At 34.2% G+C, this 13215-nt stretch overlaps 1 protein-coding gene and 1 long non-coding RNA gene across 2 annotated transcripts; both read right to left on the reverse strand.

Moving 5' to 3' along the window:
• Window positions 1-1799: 1799 nt before the first annotated feature.
• On the reverse strand, window positions 1800-11326 carry LOC100375289 (transitional endoplasmic reticulum ATPase-like). Its single transcript, XM_078012998.1, has 17 exons — window positions 11215-11326; window positions 10925-10955; window positions 10221-10314; window positions 9584-9840; window positions 8441-8621; window positions 7877-8011; window positions 7063-7165; window positions 6834-6967; window positions 6530-6668; window positions 5914-6026; window positions 5633-5751; window positions 4516-4561; window positions 4073-4411; window positions 3029-3198; window positions 2411-2699; window positions 2080-2218; window positions 1800-1888 (listed from the first exon to the last, which is right to left on the reverse strand). The coding sequence occupies exons 1-17, from the start codon at window positions 11324-11326 to the stop codon at window positions 1800-1802; spliced, it is 2490 nt and encodes an 829-aa protein (XP_077869124.1).
• A 977-nt stretch (window positions 11327-12303) lies between these two features.
• On the reverse strand, window positions 12304-12944 carry LOC144360112 (uncharacterized). Its single transcript, XR_013422154.1, has 3 exons — window positions 12890-12944; window positions 12451-12494; window positions 12304-12334 (listed from the first exon to the last, which is right to left on the reverse strand). It is a non-coding gene; the product is annotated as an uncharacterized LOC144360112 (long non-coding RNA).
• Between the last annotated feature and the right edge of the window lie 271 nt (window positions 12945-13215).

The following is a 13215-nucleotide window of genomic DNA, read 5'->3' on the forward strand; positions in this document are numbered from 1 at the left end:
TTTTCAACGGGTAATTATGTTAATTAGTGTTCTAGTTGACAATCATCTAAGCCAATCACAACGTCTCTTCAACTGACCTCTGACCGAGAATCGGCTGATTGTAGCAGCCGATTTTTTTTTAATTCTACGACTAGTACGAGTTACTTTTTTTACACATTGTGATGAATTAGAAACCACGACTACGACAAACTTGAATTTCAACGTGCCGCCGTGTTGGGTCTGCAGTGTGACCTTTACCATGTTGACCTCATCATGCACGTATTTCCGCGCCCACCTCATTATAATATGTGCATTCATGAATATTTAATAGCAATGAATTTCCTGCAGAATAAACCAGTCGGGATAATTTCGCGCTAACACCTCCATTTCGCGATTTTTTTTATTTTATTTAAACTACAAAAACAAATTAATCGCCCCGACTGCGCCAGTCTAGGGTAGGCCTTGCAACGTTACACTACATAACATACACCTTATTTTTTACGAACGTAAAGTACCTGGTTACGATATATATAAAAATAAATTATTATAACTCGGTATATTATGCATCGAAAACATAAAGTTTGTTCACCATAAACGATTTTTAACATGTGAAAACAACTGTTACATGCGTACGAGCTGTCCTTATAGTATCACATTCTCGAACGGAAATGAGCTCAGGTTAGTGAGGTTATACCGAGTTGTAATTAAAGTGATTATAAAATGTTATAAAGTTACAATTTCTACAATACTATAAAGTATAAAGATTATACTAAAGTACAAAAGGTTATATGGGTTTACATAAAAGTTTATAAATGAGAAAGAAAAAACAATATTTCAAGTAAAAATATGGTGCTCGTATATTTACGCAAATATATGCTTCTGTTCTTGTAGCACGCCTCAGTATTACTCGTTGACGTTAGAAGTCGCTAGTACATGATTCACGACAATGAGTCAAACGGTATTTTGCCAAGACAGGTGTAATCTTTGCTCTTAGTCTATGCAATTTAAACTGGGTTCACTGCCCAGATATACAATGACGTGATTTTTTTCCCGCGTACAAAGTTTGATTTCTCACAATCAGAAATGCCTGGGGAATTGTTTTAAGTAACATCGTGCGACAATTCAGCGAGTTTCATAATGTGTAGTAATATTTCTTTATTTAATACATTAATCGATTTAGTCACAGTTTCCCGTTGTTCTGGTCGGAATTCAAAACTAGTATACAATTTGGTTACTAAGAGTTTAAATAATTTCTAATTTCAGATTGAAAGCGGCCTGACTGCTGTCGATCATTGTGGCGGTGCGTTACTAACATTACGGCAAATAGAGAAATTGAAATTTAGAATCAAGCCAATAACATCTGTCATACGACCTTGAGAAGTACGGACGTTCATATTCATTAAGTGAAGATAAGCGTACAAAACAATTAATTATCCACCAAACTAATATTTCAGTCCCAAATCGTTATTGCTTATCAGTAATTGAAAACACACCATACAATTACATAAATTACAATTCCGGGATAAGGTATAAGTTTTAGTAACGCAAGGTGGCGCAACTGACTTCTGTTATTAGCTTAGCTTGGCATTAATGTTCGTTGATTATTTCAAATAGTCTGTAACCTCGTTATAACGAACCCTTTGTGGGACGTACATTTTGTTTGATATGTGAAGTATTCACTATAATACAGCACACACTAAACTAGATTGGTTATGAGCGGGAAACATGCATATCAGTAAATTTATTATAAAGGTGTTCATTATAACAAGGTTACAGTGTAGTGGAAGGCATTCCAAATCTCTAAATGGTAAGCACTATCTTCAGCTCTCAATGAGTAAATGATCCTCGTCAGTGTTCGGTATACGTCGAACAAGTCCGAGCTCATGTGAAGACTTCTTTCTCTGGAAAGCTGTAAATGGAAGGGGATATCACTTGATATAATACAATTGTGTTTGTCACAATCTGGTAGTAAATATATTCATCCAAATACAACATAACATGGGACATACAGCATACAATTCAAGGCATTGTATATATGTATTATCAGGATATCTGAAAACTAGAATTCAACAATTACTGACCTGAAATTCGCAAACTCACTCATTGTCTTCTGAAGATTCTGCGAAAAGCTTTCGTACAATTTGATATCATTGTCTGTGACTGACCTCCGGACTACTCTTAATGCTTCCTCGAAATGTCTGGTACTGATCTCGGTGATTGGGCACGCATCGATAAATTTCTGAATAATTTACAAAGCATTTCAATGTAAGTTGTTACTCTCAATCTGTACATAGGTAATTTTAAAAACATACATCCTGGTATTCTCTTATTGCTTTTGACTAAATTTGCATTTATTAAATCTAAAAACAACGTGTTTCTCCTGCTGAAAGTCACGTTTCAAATTCATTGATAAATACAGTATAGTACTCACCTTACGGAGGCGACGCTGTTCAGCTCTCCATTCTTCTCTTATCTTTTCAGCTTCGATATTTTCTCGGATCGCTATTTGACCAGCTCTTTTACATATACAGGCCAAATCAGCACCACTATATCCCTCGGTGCGGACAGCTAATAACTTTAAATTTACATCCCTAGCAACCGGTGAATGTCGAAGTATAGCTTTCAAAATTAAATAGCGTGACGATTCGTCTGGTAATCTAATGTAAATAAGTTGACTAAGCCTACCGGGTCTCAAAATAGCACTGTCAATCAAGTCGGGTCTGCAACAAATTAAACATAATATGGATAATCTAGTGACACTGTGGAATGAGATTAGATTGTTCATCTACAAGGTTTACACTGTGGAATGAGATTAGATTGTTCATCTACAAGGTTTACACTATGGAGTTTCAACGCAATGGAATGTATATAATAAATGTATCTGAAGCTCTACTTTGTAAAAAGTAGGTTAGAATTGTTAAACATGTCAGAATATGCTTATTTTAGGAGAACGGTTCATAAACACATCTTCAAACTTTATAACAATATCATCTAGTAATATACAACCCCATGTTTTTTTCAATTATTCTAATTAGTTTTAAGAACGTACCTGTTTGTTGCACCTATTACAAATACATTGCTAGTGGTAGTTATTCCATCCATTTCCATGAGCAGTTGGTTGACAATAATATCAGCTCCACTGTAACCAGAGGCTTCTCTATTAGCGGAAATTGAGTCCATCTCATCGAAGAATAGTATACATGGTGATGCTAGACGCGCCTAACATTTCCAATAGAAAAATATTGTGAAATGAAATTTTATCTTAATGTCACAATGCATATTATATACATGAAATGATAATGAAATGAAATGTTCTTTAGTGTACGTTTTGACACTAGCATCACGGTGCGTAGTATATGCAAATAAAAATGACAAATTAGCTGAAAAGCAAGAAATCAATATTGACGTTAAATATCAACTATATTTTATCTGCATTTCAATTGCCTTAATACGTTGTTCTGATTAACCGAGAGTGTATCTAATTATGCAAGCCGTGGGTAAGAAGGCCTCCAGCGTGTATAACATACGGTATAGGTAAATCCTACTGATTTCAACTGAAATCGGCAATGTGTTATTTTCCACGAAGGACATAGCTCTTAATGAGGAACATTGTTACCCTTGGGTATTTTTTAAGCTTCAAGAAGAAGCATGAGAAGAATATGTTTTCGGAATTACCAAAAAGATGCCAAAAGAATGATTGCCGTTTGCAGTGACTCGCTCGTAGACTTTAAAGTTGTGTCAATCCTTTGAACGTGATCGGGCGTACGACGCTAATCGGCGTCTGTATTTTAATTTTTGTCCAGGACTCATTTCATTTAACCATGGTTACACGTTGAAAGTTTCAGATGCTGCATCACATTCGAACATGGTTGTCAATTATATGTCATGGTTGTTATTTCACAACCTCGGAAAATAAAAAAAAATAGTATGATATAATGACAATAACCCCCACGGCAGTCAGATAAACCACTCGATATTGCACAATTCGCTACATATATGCACTGACCTATGTTTTGTGTATATATACCGTGAATTGTGCAATATCTCTTGGTATACACCCTTGTGGCGGTGGTTTATTTCTTAAATATCTTACCTTATTATACAGGTCTTTGACGTTGTCCATGGCTGTATGTCCAAACGGCATTGCCATTAGCTCTGGGCCTCCGACAGATAGGAAATTAGCTCTGCATTCATTGGCTACTGCTTTGGCTAGCAGTGTTTTGCCGCATCCTGGAGGTCCGTACAATAACATGCCACGACATGGGGATAAACCAAACTTCGCGTATTGTTCAGGATAGTTGATAGGATATTGCACGAACTCTCTGAGCTCTTTTTTTACTTCTTCAAGCCCTCCAATATCTTGCCATGAGATTTTGGGGATTTGTGCAACACGCTCACGTAAAATACTTGGACCACTTTTACTCATGGCATACTGTAAATTTGCATAAAAATAATTAGTAGGTATTAGGCAGAATTATGTAAATGATAAAAGCGGCCCTAGTAGTGTGCGACAAATGTGAATAAACATTATCTTACTTGAAAGTCTTTCATGGTAATAGCTAGGTTGTTGATGGTTGTTGCACTCTCAGCATTCAAATCAACAGCTTGCATTTGCATAGCCAACTCGTCTAGTATGTCGTATTGGTCTGCAAATCCTGTACTAGGTGTGCCACTGACAACCTCAACCTGGAGAAAAATCATTTAATGTTCTAAATTCATTTTGTTTCTGTAATAACATTCATTAAGTTGTTATGTATTGAAATGTTAATACGTTGTGGGTATCGCGTCCAAATATTAATGCACCACAGTTACATTTTGTGCAAGGTTCCAATATCATCATTATTTGTATATTGACACAAAATATCCCACCTATCCAGGTAAACCACAAATGAGCAGCGAATAATCGCCAAATTGTATTGGACTGCATTTTTAAATGATCGTTCTATACAGGTACAACACTGTCAGTAACTTTCATTAACCTGCCATGTACTACCATAATCACAGTTCACTGAATGTATGTTTTGAATTGCTAAAGTATAGCGCTATTCGGCGTATTAGTAATAGTGTTGATCATCGAGTGTATAGTTTCAATACTAGACATAGAGGATTGTTTTGAAACATCGACATTGCCATTTAGCAGTACTTGCCAAAGAAACATGTGTGAAATTGTAATTAATATAGAATACAAATTGCGATCATATTGAATAAACTACAATTCAATACGGTAAAACGAATTGTGAATAATAGGGTGATCGATGTGAATCTACATGTAATATTTAGTGTTGATCAGTCTTACTGATACATTGAAATGTTTTGAAATGAAATGAAATGTGATGTTTGTGTTTGTACAGCACGATTGTGAAGGAAATTGGGCGACATGCTTCGGTTGTGCATATACGGATAACTGTAAATACTCTCGATATTGAGAGTTAGAATCTTAGTGACTTAATATTGCCAGTCATTTGGTAGAGTAGGCTGCCAGGGTGACTTAAGTATGTATTGTGTCTGTATTGACAAAAAATTATATTTTATAAAGTTTATCAATTTTGTGTGAATAAAAGTTTAACATTATACTAGTGCCACGTCTTTCACGCGTGTCGTAAATACCGTTTCTAGATTCCCTATACCAGCCATGGCCTCCTGGTCCTTCAAATCATCATTCTTATCTTGTACATGTAGTAAACCCATTTTCTTACGCAAGTGGTGCATGGCAGCTTCAGAACAAAGACCAGCCAAATCAGCACCTGTGTATCCATGTGCATCATAAGCAACCTAAAATTAGAAATAAATTATTATTCGTATTTCACATGGTCTACTAAGTTATATATACATTTTAAATGACAATGATGATTTAAAATTAATACTAGTAGTACTGCGACGCATCAAGACAGATATCGGATGCCAGCAATAGAATAACAAAGTATTACATCATACCTGTTTCAATTCAACATCGTCAGCTAACTTCATTTCTCTTGTATGGATTTTCAAAATTCGTAATCTGTCATTAGTATCAGGCATGCCTATGAGTATCTCTTTACTGAAACGACCTATAACGATATTACAAATTTAGTAAGGCCATTTAGAAGCATAATTGTTATGCAAGTAAGGTGATTCATATACATAGATGTGGACTAAAAACGTATATATTACATGTACAATAACTCACCAAGGTTTGTTATTTAGATTCTGTAAGCATATATGTTAATTTTGTAGTATAATTTTACAAGAATTTTAGCCAGTTTTTTCCTACGCATTTGATATATTTTTGTATTGTTTGGACACTTTGTTTATACAGTTCATCATATAACGAACTTTGATAATAATAGTTAATATACTATTCATGGTCAGATTCATTATTTTTTTCTCTAAATCAGGTTGAGGTATATTTTATTATTTTTGCAGGGACTTTGAATTTTTCATTTTCGTTCAATTATTGTCAAGCTGTTATTTTGTACACTTCTCATTCAATTCAAAACAGCATTGCGAGTATTCGCACCAATACCTCTACGTAGTGTGTGTGTGGCACTATGGTTAACATTACTACACTTACCAAACCTTCTGAGCCTCGGATCCAGGCGACTTGAATTTTCGGTGGCGCCAATGACCACAACGCGACTTAAGTTGTTATGTATTCGGTCCATCCGGGTTCCCAAAAAAGATGCACACTTCATTTGAACATCACTATGGGCCTGAAACAACATGGTAGTGAAAAGCAGTGTGGTATAGTATGTCATAGCATGTAGTGTTGTAAGAAAATATTAGTTTGGCATGTGCACGTGGTACGAAATCATGTAACACAGCAGTGAAATCACGAAAATGTGACCCACATATATCCATTTCGCATCATTACTTACTATGTCATCTTTTCCTGCTAAACCATCAATGGCGTCGATAAATACAATAGACGGTTGGTTTTTCTCAGCGTCTATGAACACTAATTCCAGGACAGACACTCCTGCCTCAGCACATTTACTCACAATATCGGGTCCTGAAAAGAAATGTGGCTTAAAATTGTTGACAGCGTTTTTCTTATTAACATGTTATTTAATTAGACATTTAAAAAATTATCAAATATATAATTACCATCAATAAACATTATGGAAGCGTCAGTCTCATTCGCTAGTGATTTACCAATCATCGTTTTGCCAGAACCAGAAGGGCCGGTTAATAGTATTCCATATGTTGGCTGAAGGTACAATAGAATTGACATGTGATATAGACGAGTATTAATTAACAGTTCATTTATAGCTTTGGTCCCTCGGTTTCTTAAGGAATCTAGAATTTGTGATCAGAAATCATCTTACGATTTGACGAGAAATGCTGATGAATCGAATTTCCAATTACAATGTTGTCTTTGAAATAGCTATATTGAAGTTATACACAGTATAAATAATAAACACGTAACAGCATGTGTTAACAGCTGATCTTCAAATAACAATACATCAGCATACGTAAATGAGCTGATTATTGAATAACGTTACACAAGTCAAATGCGCCTTCGATGTTGAGCGATTATCACAGACAGTGGTAGCACCCCTTGTGTACTCGGGGTAACGAATCGAGTTATGGTAGAATCAGGTATTATTTGTAGGTTCGATTGTATGTACAAGGTAGCACTGATATTTGTGTTTGTTAAATTTCAATCATTTTGATACTATGGATCCTTGTTTCCAATAGTCATTATCACCAGGCTCAATAAATGTTTCATTATTTTCGACCCCAAAATCTGTATTGGTCATAAAAAGTATGTAACACATGCACCATATAAATATTATTATTGTTCAAACATCACATATTACGAACATCTGAAACCCCTGATATCTAGATTGGTAAGAATGCATGCAACAGAAAATTTAAAATAATATAACAAAATTACAATTGAATAGAACATTATTACCGTGGCACCCATTCTACCCAACACTCCTCCTCTTGGTGCCAATGCATTTGCCATGTTTTCTCTGACTTCGCGCATGGGTTGTGTATAACCACCGATATCATCATATCCAACTCTGTCCAGTGAATAGTAGTCTTCCTAAAATAAATCATCAAATATTTACACACTTTTACAGACCAACAACGACTAATTACAGAAGAACTAAAATTCTATTATTTTGAGTTGTATTATGATTATGTAAAAAGTACCAAGACTGAACGATACAGTGATGAATTTTGGTAAACTGTATTGCGCAATCCAAACACGTTAAACGGGCAATATGTCAATTTATGGTTTTCAAATATTAAGTACGACTAGCTGTAATTCTGAATAACTTGACAGTGACCTTAGAATGTTGGATACATGTATGTATGAAATATTAATGCAATATTATGTTAATTAACGATAGTTAACATTTAGATTTTAACTTCACTTAAACTTCACTCAATAAAAAAACTTATATATCGCACACAACTGTAAGATTCAGTGTGTATCTTGGAATTATCACAATATTATAAATATATTTACCACTTCTCTTGGGAGCTGGCCATCACAATATATCTCCGTATTCGATGTCACAATACAATACGGCGATGGATCGGTATGTATAACTTGAAACTCCATGTCATTGACCATAAATACATCCTTTTCATGAATAGGTCTGTGTCTTTCATTGAAATAGGGTTTCAAGTAATTATCAAATAGAGGTCTGAAAGAGCAAATATTTTCAGTATTAATACAAATTTGATTAAAATAAAATGAAAATACACTTTTGGGTATAATTATTAGTATATGATAGCCGCATATAGATCTTACTAACTCCCGTAAAAGGGGATTATTCGCAATTTCCAGAATGAGTTCAACGCTCTCTGTATACTTAATATGATGCTGGTATGTTTTAATGCATGACACAACGGTTGTCCACCAATCATCAATCAGAAAAAGGGGGATACTGTCGCGGTAATAAGGGTTGGGGAATGGCGCCCGCTCGGGAACACAAAACCGTCGTTGGGTGATCGGAATTCCCGCCTTTATGGTACACCTTTGCCACAACAGTCCATATTAGTAAAACGATCAAAGATTTGGTAATTTACGAACAGGATTGTTTTGTCGGTCAGATGTATGTAACACAAAACGCACAAGACATATTTTAATCAAGTTGTTATATATATATACGAATATTCCCGCAATGATACAAGTTTAAATGCAAGCATATTCTATTGCAAAACTCAACGACTACACCTGACTACACTGAACGGTTAAACTTGTCATGGAACCCACAAGAACATAATACGAAAGTAAACAATACTAACCAAACCCATATAGATAGTATAAATAGTAGAATTATTGAATTAAAATTCGTACATGTGTAACAGTATGTTTCATCACTGACGTGGAATTTAGAAAACAACACGCAATTCTGTGAAATAGGTATCTATAAACTTTTCAACATCAAATAAATCGTCAAACTTCCATGAATGTTACCATGTCAGTATTTTAGACAGAATGTATATGCCATTTTTTAGCGCTAATTCCAAAATTTTTCACTCAAATATCGAAACTGGAAAAAAGGATCAGCTGTTTGAGACCAGTGAATTTTTCATGATTAACCCCGATTTCAGTGTGTTTGTAGTGATGTCCCTTCAGTATATTTACAGGTCATTTACTCACCTACGTGTGTATCTATGTTTGGAATTACCATAAGGTATAATATGTATTCTGTCAGCATTGACGATGTCTCTACACGGTACAACCCGCACAAAACCACCGAGAAACACTTTCAGACTTTTTCTGGCATGGTAGTTAAGTCTGACCTTAGATAGTTCCAATGTTTTGTCAGCTACAACATTACATACTGTACTGCGGCGATTTTTGCTCCTCAACAAAACAATATCGTTGCTTATAAGGCCGAGTTCCTTCATTTTCTCCTGTAAACCAACATTCGTCAAATATACAATTACATATAACTAACTAAGCAATTAAAGTAATCTGAACTTCTTAGAAATGTTTTTTTATTGTTTTAGCTGTGCAATGAATGTATTGCTACTACTACTTTATTTTAGAAGTTGCAAATCCATGTTGGGCCTGTTGCCGAGATACAAAGTTGCTTATTAATATTCATGAGTAGATTCTCACAGTAAATTTCATAAATATGTCTAAGTCTAAAAACGTCTCTATTATTTAGCGACGATTCGATATCATTGATGCTGTAACTAACACTGTTTCATTGAATTTAATTCAACATTTTTTACAACTCCATTACAAAAAAGGTCATTAAATATTTAAATATTGAAGTATGAGATCTTACCTGACACATAAACACCTGGGAAGAATCGCGGCTAATTGTATCTTCTACAACAAATCTTCTCAAATTAAACGTTGGTAAATCACTTGAAGGTCTTCTATATTTTGGTATAAACAGAAAGAAAGTATTATTAACGTCGTCAAAATTGACACACGTCCCCTCATGTGACCAACTTTACATTTAGAAGGTATTACATCAAGGTGACAAAATGTTTGGGAAATGGCTAGTGTCTTTTAGCTTTATATGTAAGTAACCCAAAGGACCAAGATAGATTTTAGCGACAAAATTTAAAATGTCACAGTATGTAGAAATCCAAGGGAATGACAGTGCGCTCTCAACATATACACATTTATTTCCGATGTGGCATAAGGTTTAAGCTAAAGGTCGCTTTGTTTCAAATTTTACCCACATGTTACCCGTGTGACATGCAAGATCTGGTTAGATTCTGGGGCATAGGTGTGAGTCACAGGGTCATCAAACATAAAGTATGAAGCTTAAGTTATGGATTTGAGATTTGATATTAATATTGAAAACACTGGCACAGACCGGTGTCTCCATGTTCATGATTGCATGCATTTGCACATTGCATCATTACCTTATCAATCCTTGATTATTTACAACAAATTTCTCATCGAAGTATGTAGTGTATGTTCTGAACTTCAAATAAAAAAAGTTGAAATGTAGAGTAATTGTTCAGTCTGACATACCTTTCCATTTCAAAGATGTGTTGTCGATATTCTAACAATAGAAATAAAAACAGAAAATGACTGATTTTAAGTTTATCAGTGAAAATGTTAAACGTCTAATATTCCAAGTATTTTATATTCATATATAGTTTTTCCATTTTACTTGAACAAACATTTTCAACTTTTGGCAAAATTATTTTCTTTTTCTTGAGTTATAATTATAATTATTATAAGAAGATGAACATAATACTTTTTTAGTTCTACTGTATATAGTGCATTCAGAGTCACGAGATAATTAACAAGTGTTATACCTTCCGGAATTTGCCGAATTCTTTCTGATTCGTATCTGACTTGCATCGCCAGCCACAATCTCATTTCAAGGTTGTCTAGAAGATCTTCATCATCATCGTCTGTTTCATCCATAGAAGTCGCCTGAATGGCAATTTGTTATATTATATACTTTTATTAGTGTGCGACAAGATTTCGTGCTATGTAATTGTCTGAAATGAGTCTTGACGCCTAGATTTCGTTAATTTGTAATTTTATTGCATTTTATTGCATTGTTTCAAAGATCTTAAAGATTATGCATTGCAACATCGATATCATATATCGATATTGTGGTATCAGATATTATCTCGCAATTCGCGTGACTTATCACCAGTTCCGCATCCTTATTTTTGATTGTATTATATTGTGAACCGAATAGTACAAGGAAATGAAATCCTCAAAACATCTTAATAAACCTGAAAATAATTCACAGTAGTATTGCTAATTGTACTTCCAAATATTTATTTCTCAAATTTGGAGATTTCATAACAAATAAGAGTGCACGTATATCATTTTTATTGAGTGTGTATGCAGTATTCTGAATCGTAAAAATGTATTTCGTTTGTACTCATCAACATTTCAAATGCGTCTAAAGCTGCTTGTGAAATTTTTATCTGTGCCACAGCGTAGTATTACGTGATAACATGTGATTAAAACCATACCATCAAATGAATGTCGTGTATGATTCAAGCGTTGCCTGAGTCCATTGTAGTCGTCTGTATAAATGTTTAAGGCTACATTATAATCAAACTATATAAAAATACATTTTCAGTTCAGGTCTACTAGAATTGATACAGTGGGATACCATCTGGAAATAGTGAAGTGATCCACATGAATAGCAGTACTTATTTTTGACACACACAATCTCACCTCAGATTCTGTTTCAGACTGAACTCCGTGGAACCATTCGTCTATAGTGTCACAAATAAAAGCACAATATTAAGACGCATTAACATATTGTGTCTCTTATATAAATATAAATGAATGTAAACTAATATACCAACAATTACATTTACAAATCATACAGTATTGAATGTACGAACCTTCTTGGTTTTGCTGTCTCTCAAGATCAATTTCTCTTTGTCTTTGTTGTAGTGCTGTCAACTTTTAAAAGTAAGAAACAAAAATATGTTTAAATGACATAGCACGTACTCTAAGTAATTATACGCTTCAAAGTCGACTTCTGAGCCTTAAAATAATATTTTAAAACCAATGCGTACGCTAAGTTGCGATGCTCCACTTGTACCTTCATCCGTTTGTTTTTCTGTAAGCAATTAAAGATGAAATAAACATCTTCAGTCCCTAAACATGGTTGAACATATTTAAACACGGAGAAAATTCACTCATGATTCAGAAATCTATTAATATTTTGGACAGGAAATCACTGATATACAATTATATAAATATTCAAATTCAGTTAGAATATTTAAATCCCAATCTAGTTCAATCTACACAAAAAGTCAAAGAGATGGGCATACGAACATAACGTCCCGCACGTAACACACATTTACAAATATTTTGTGACATATATCCCATACCAAAATAGCAATCTTGCATTGTCTGTTTCACGCTCCCGTAATTTACTAGTGATCACAGTCAGAATAGTTTTCGAATGTGCAAGTGCATAATAAATAATCAAGATTTATAGCATTAAATTACCGTTGTATTGGTCTTCATCAGTCGGCTCATCAGAAACTTCAGAATCGTAGAACCCATCGTACTAAATATCACAAGACAAATGCAGTGAGTGCCATTTTTTATTTATGTTTTCTTTTCTCAGATTGAAATCTGATTTAGCTTACTAAATATCTTAACTTGATCATATGGCATATAAAAAATTGCGTACGGAAAATTGTTACAATTTGGATGTACAAAAACCAAAATACTAAAACCTAAATAAGTATATTTAGTTAATTAATAAAAGTTATGTTCTACATGAATCATTTTACAATATTGGGCATGTGAGCTATATTTGGTTAATTAGA

The sequence above is a fragment of the Saccoglossus kowalevskii genome, chromosome 6 (genome assembly GCF_978046115.1).
Source record: "Saccoglossus kowalevskii chromosome 6, keSacKowa6.1, whole genome shotgun sequence".
NCBI classification, from domain to species: domain Eukaryota; kingdom Metazoa; phylum Hemichordata; class Enteropneusta; family Harrimaniidae; genus Saccoglossus; species Saccoglossus kowalevskii.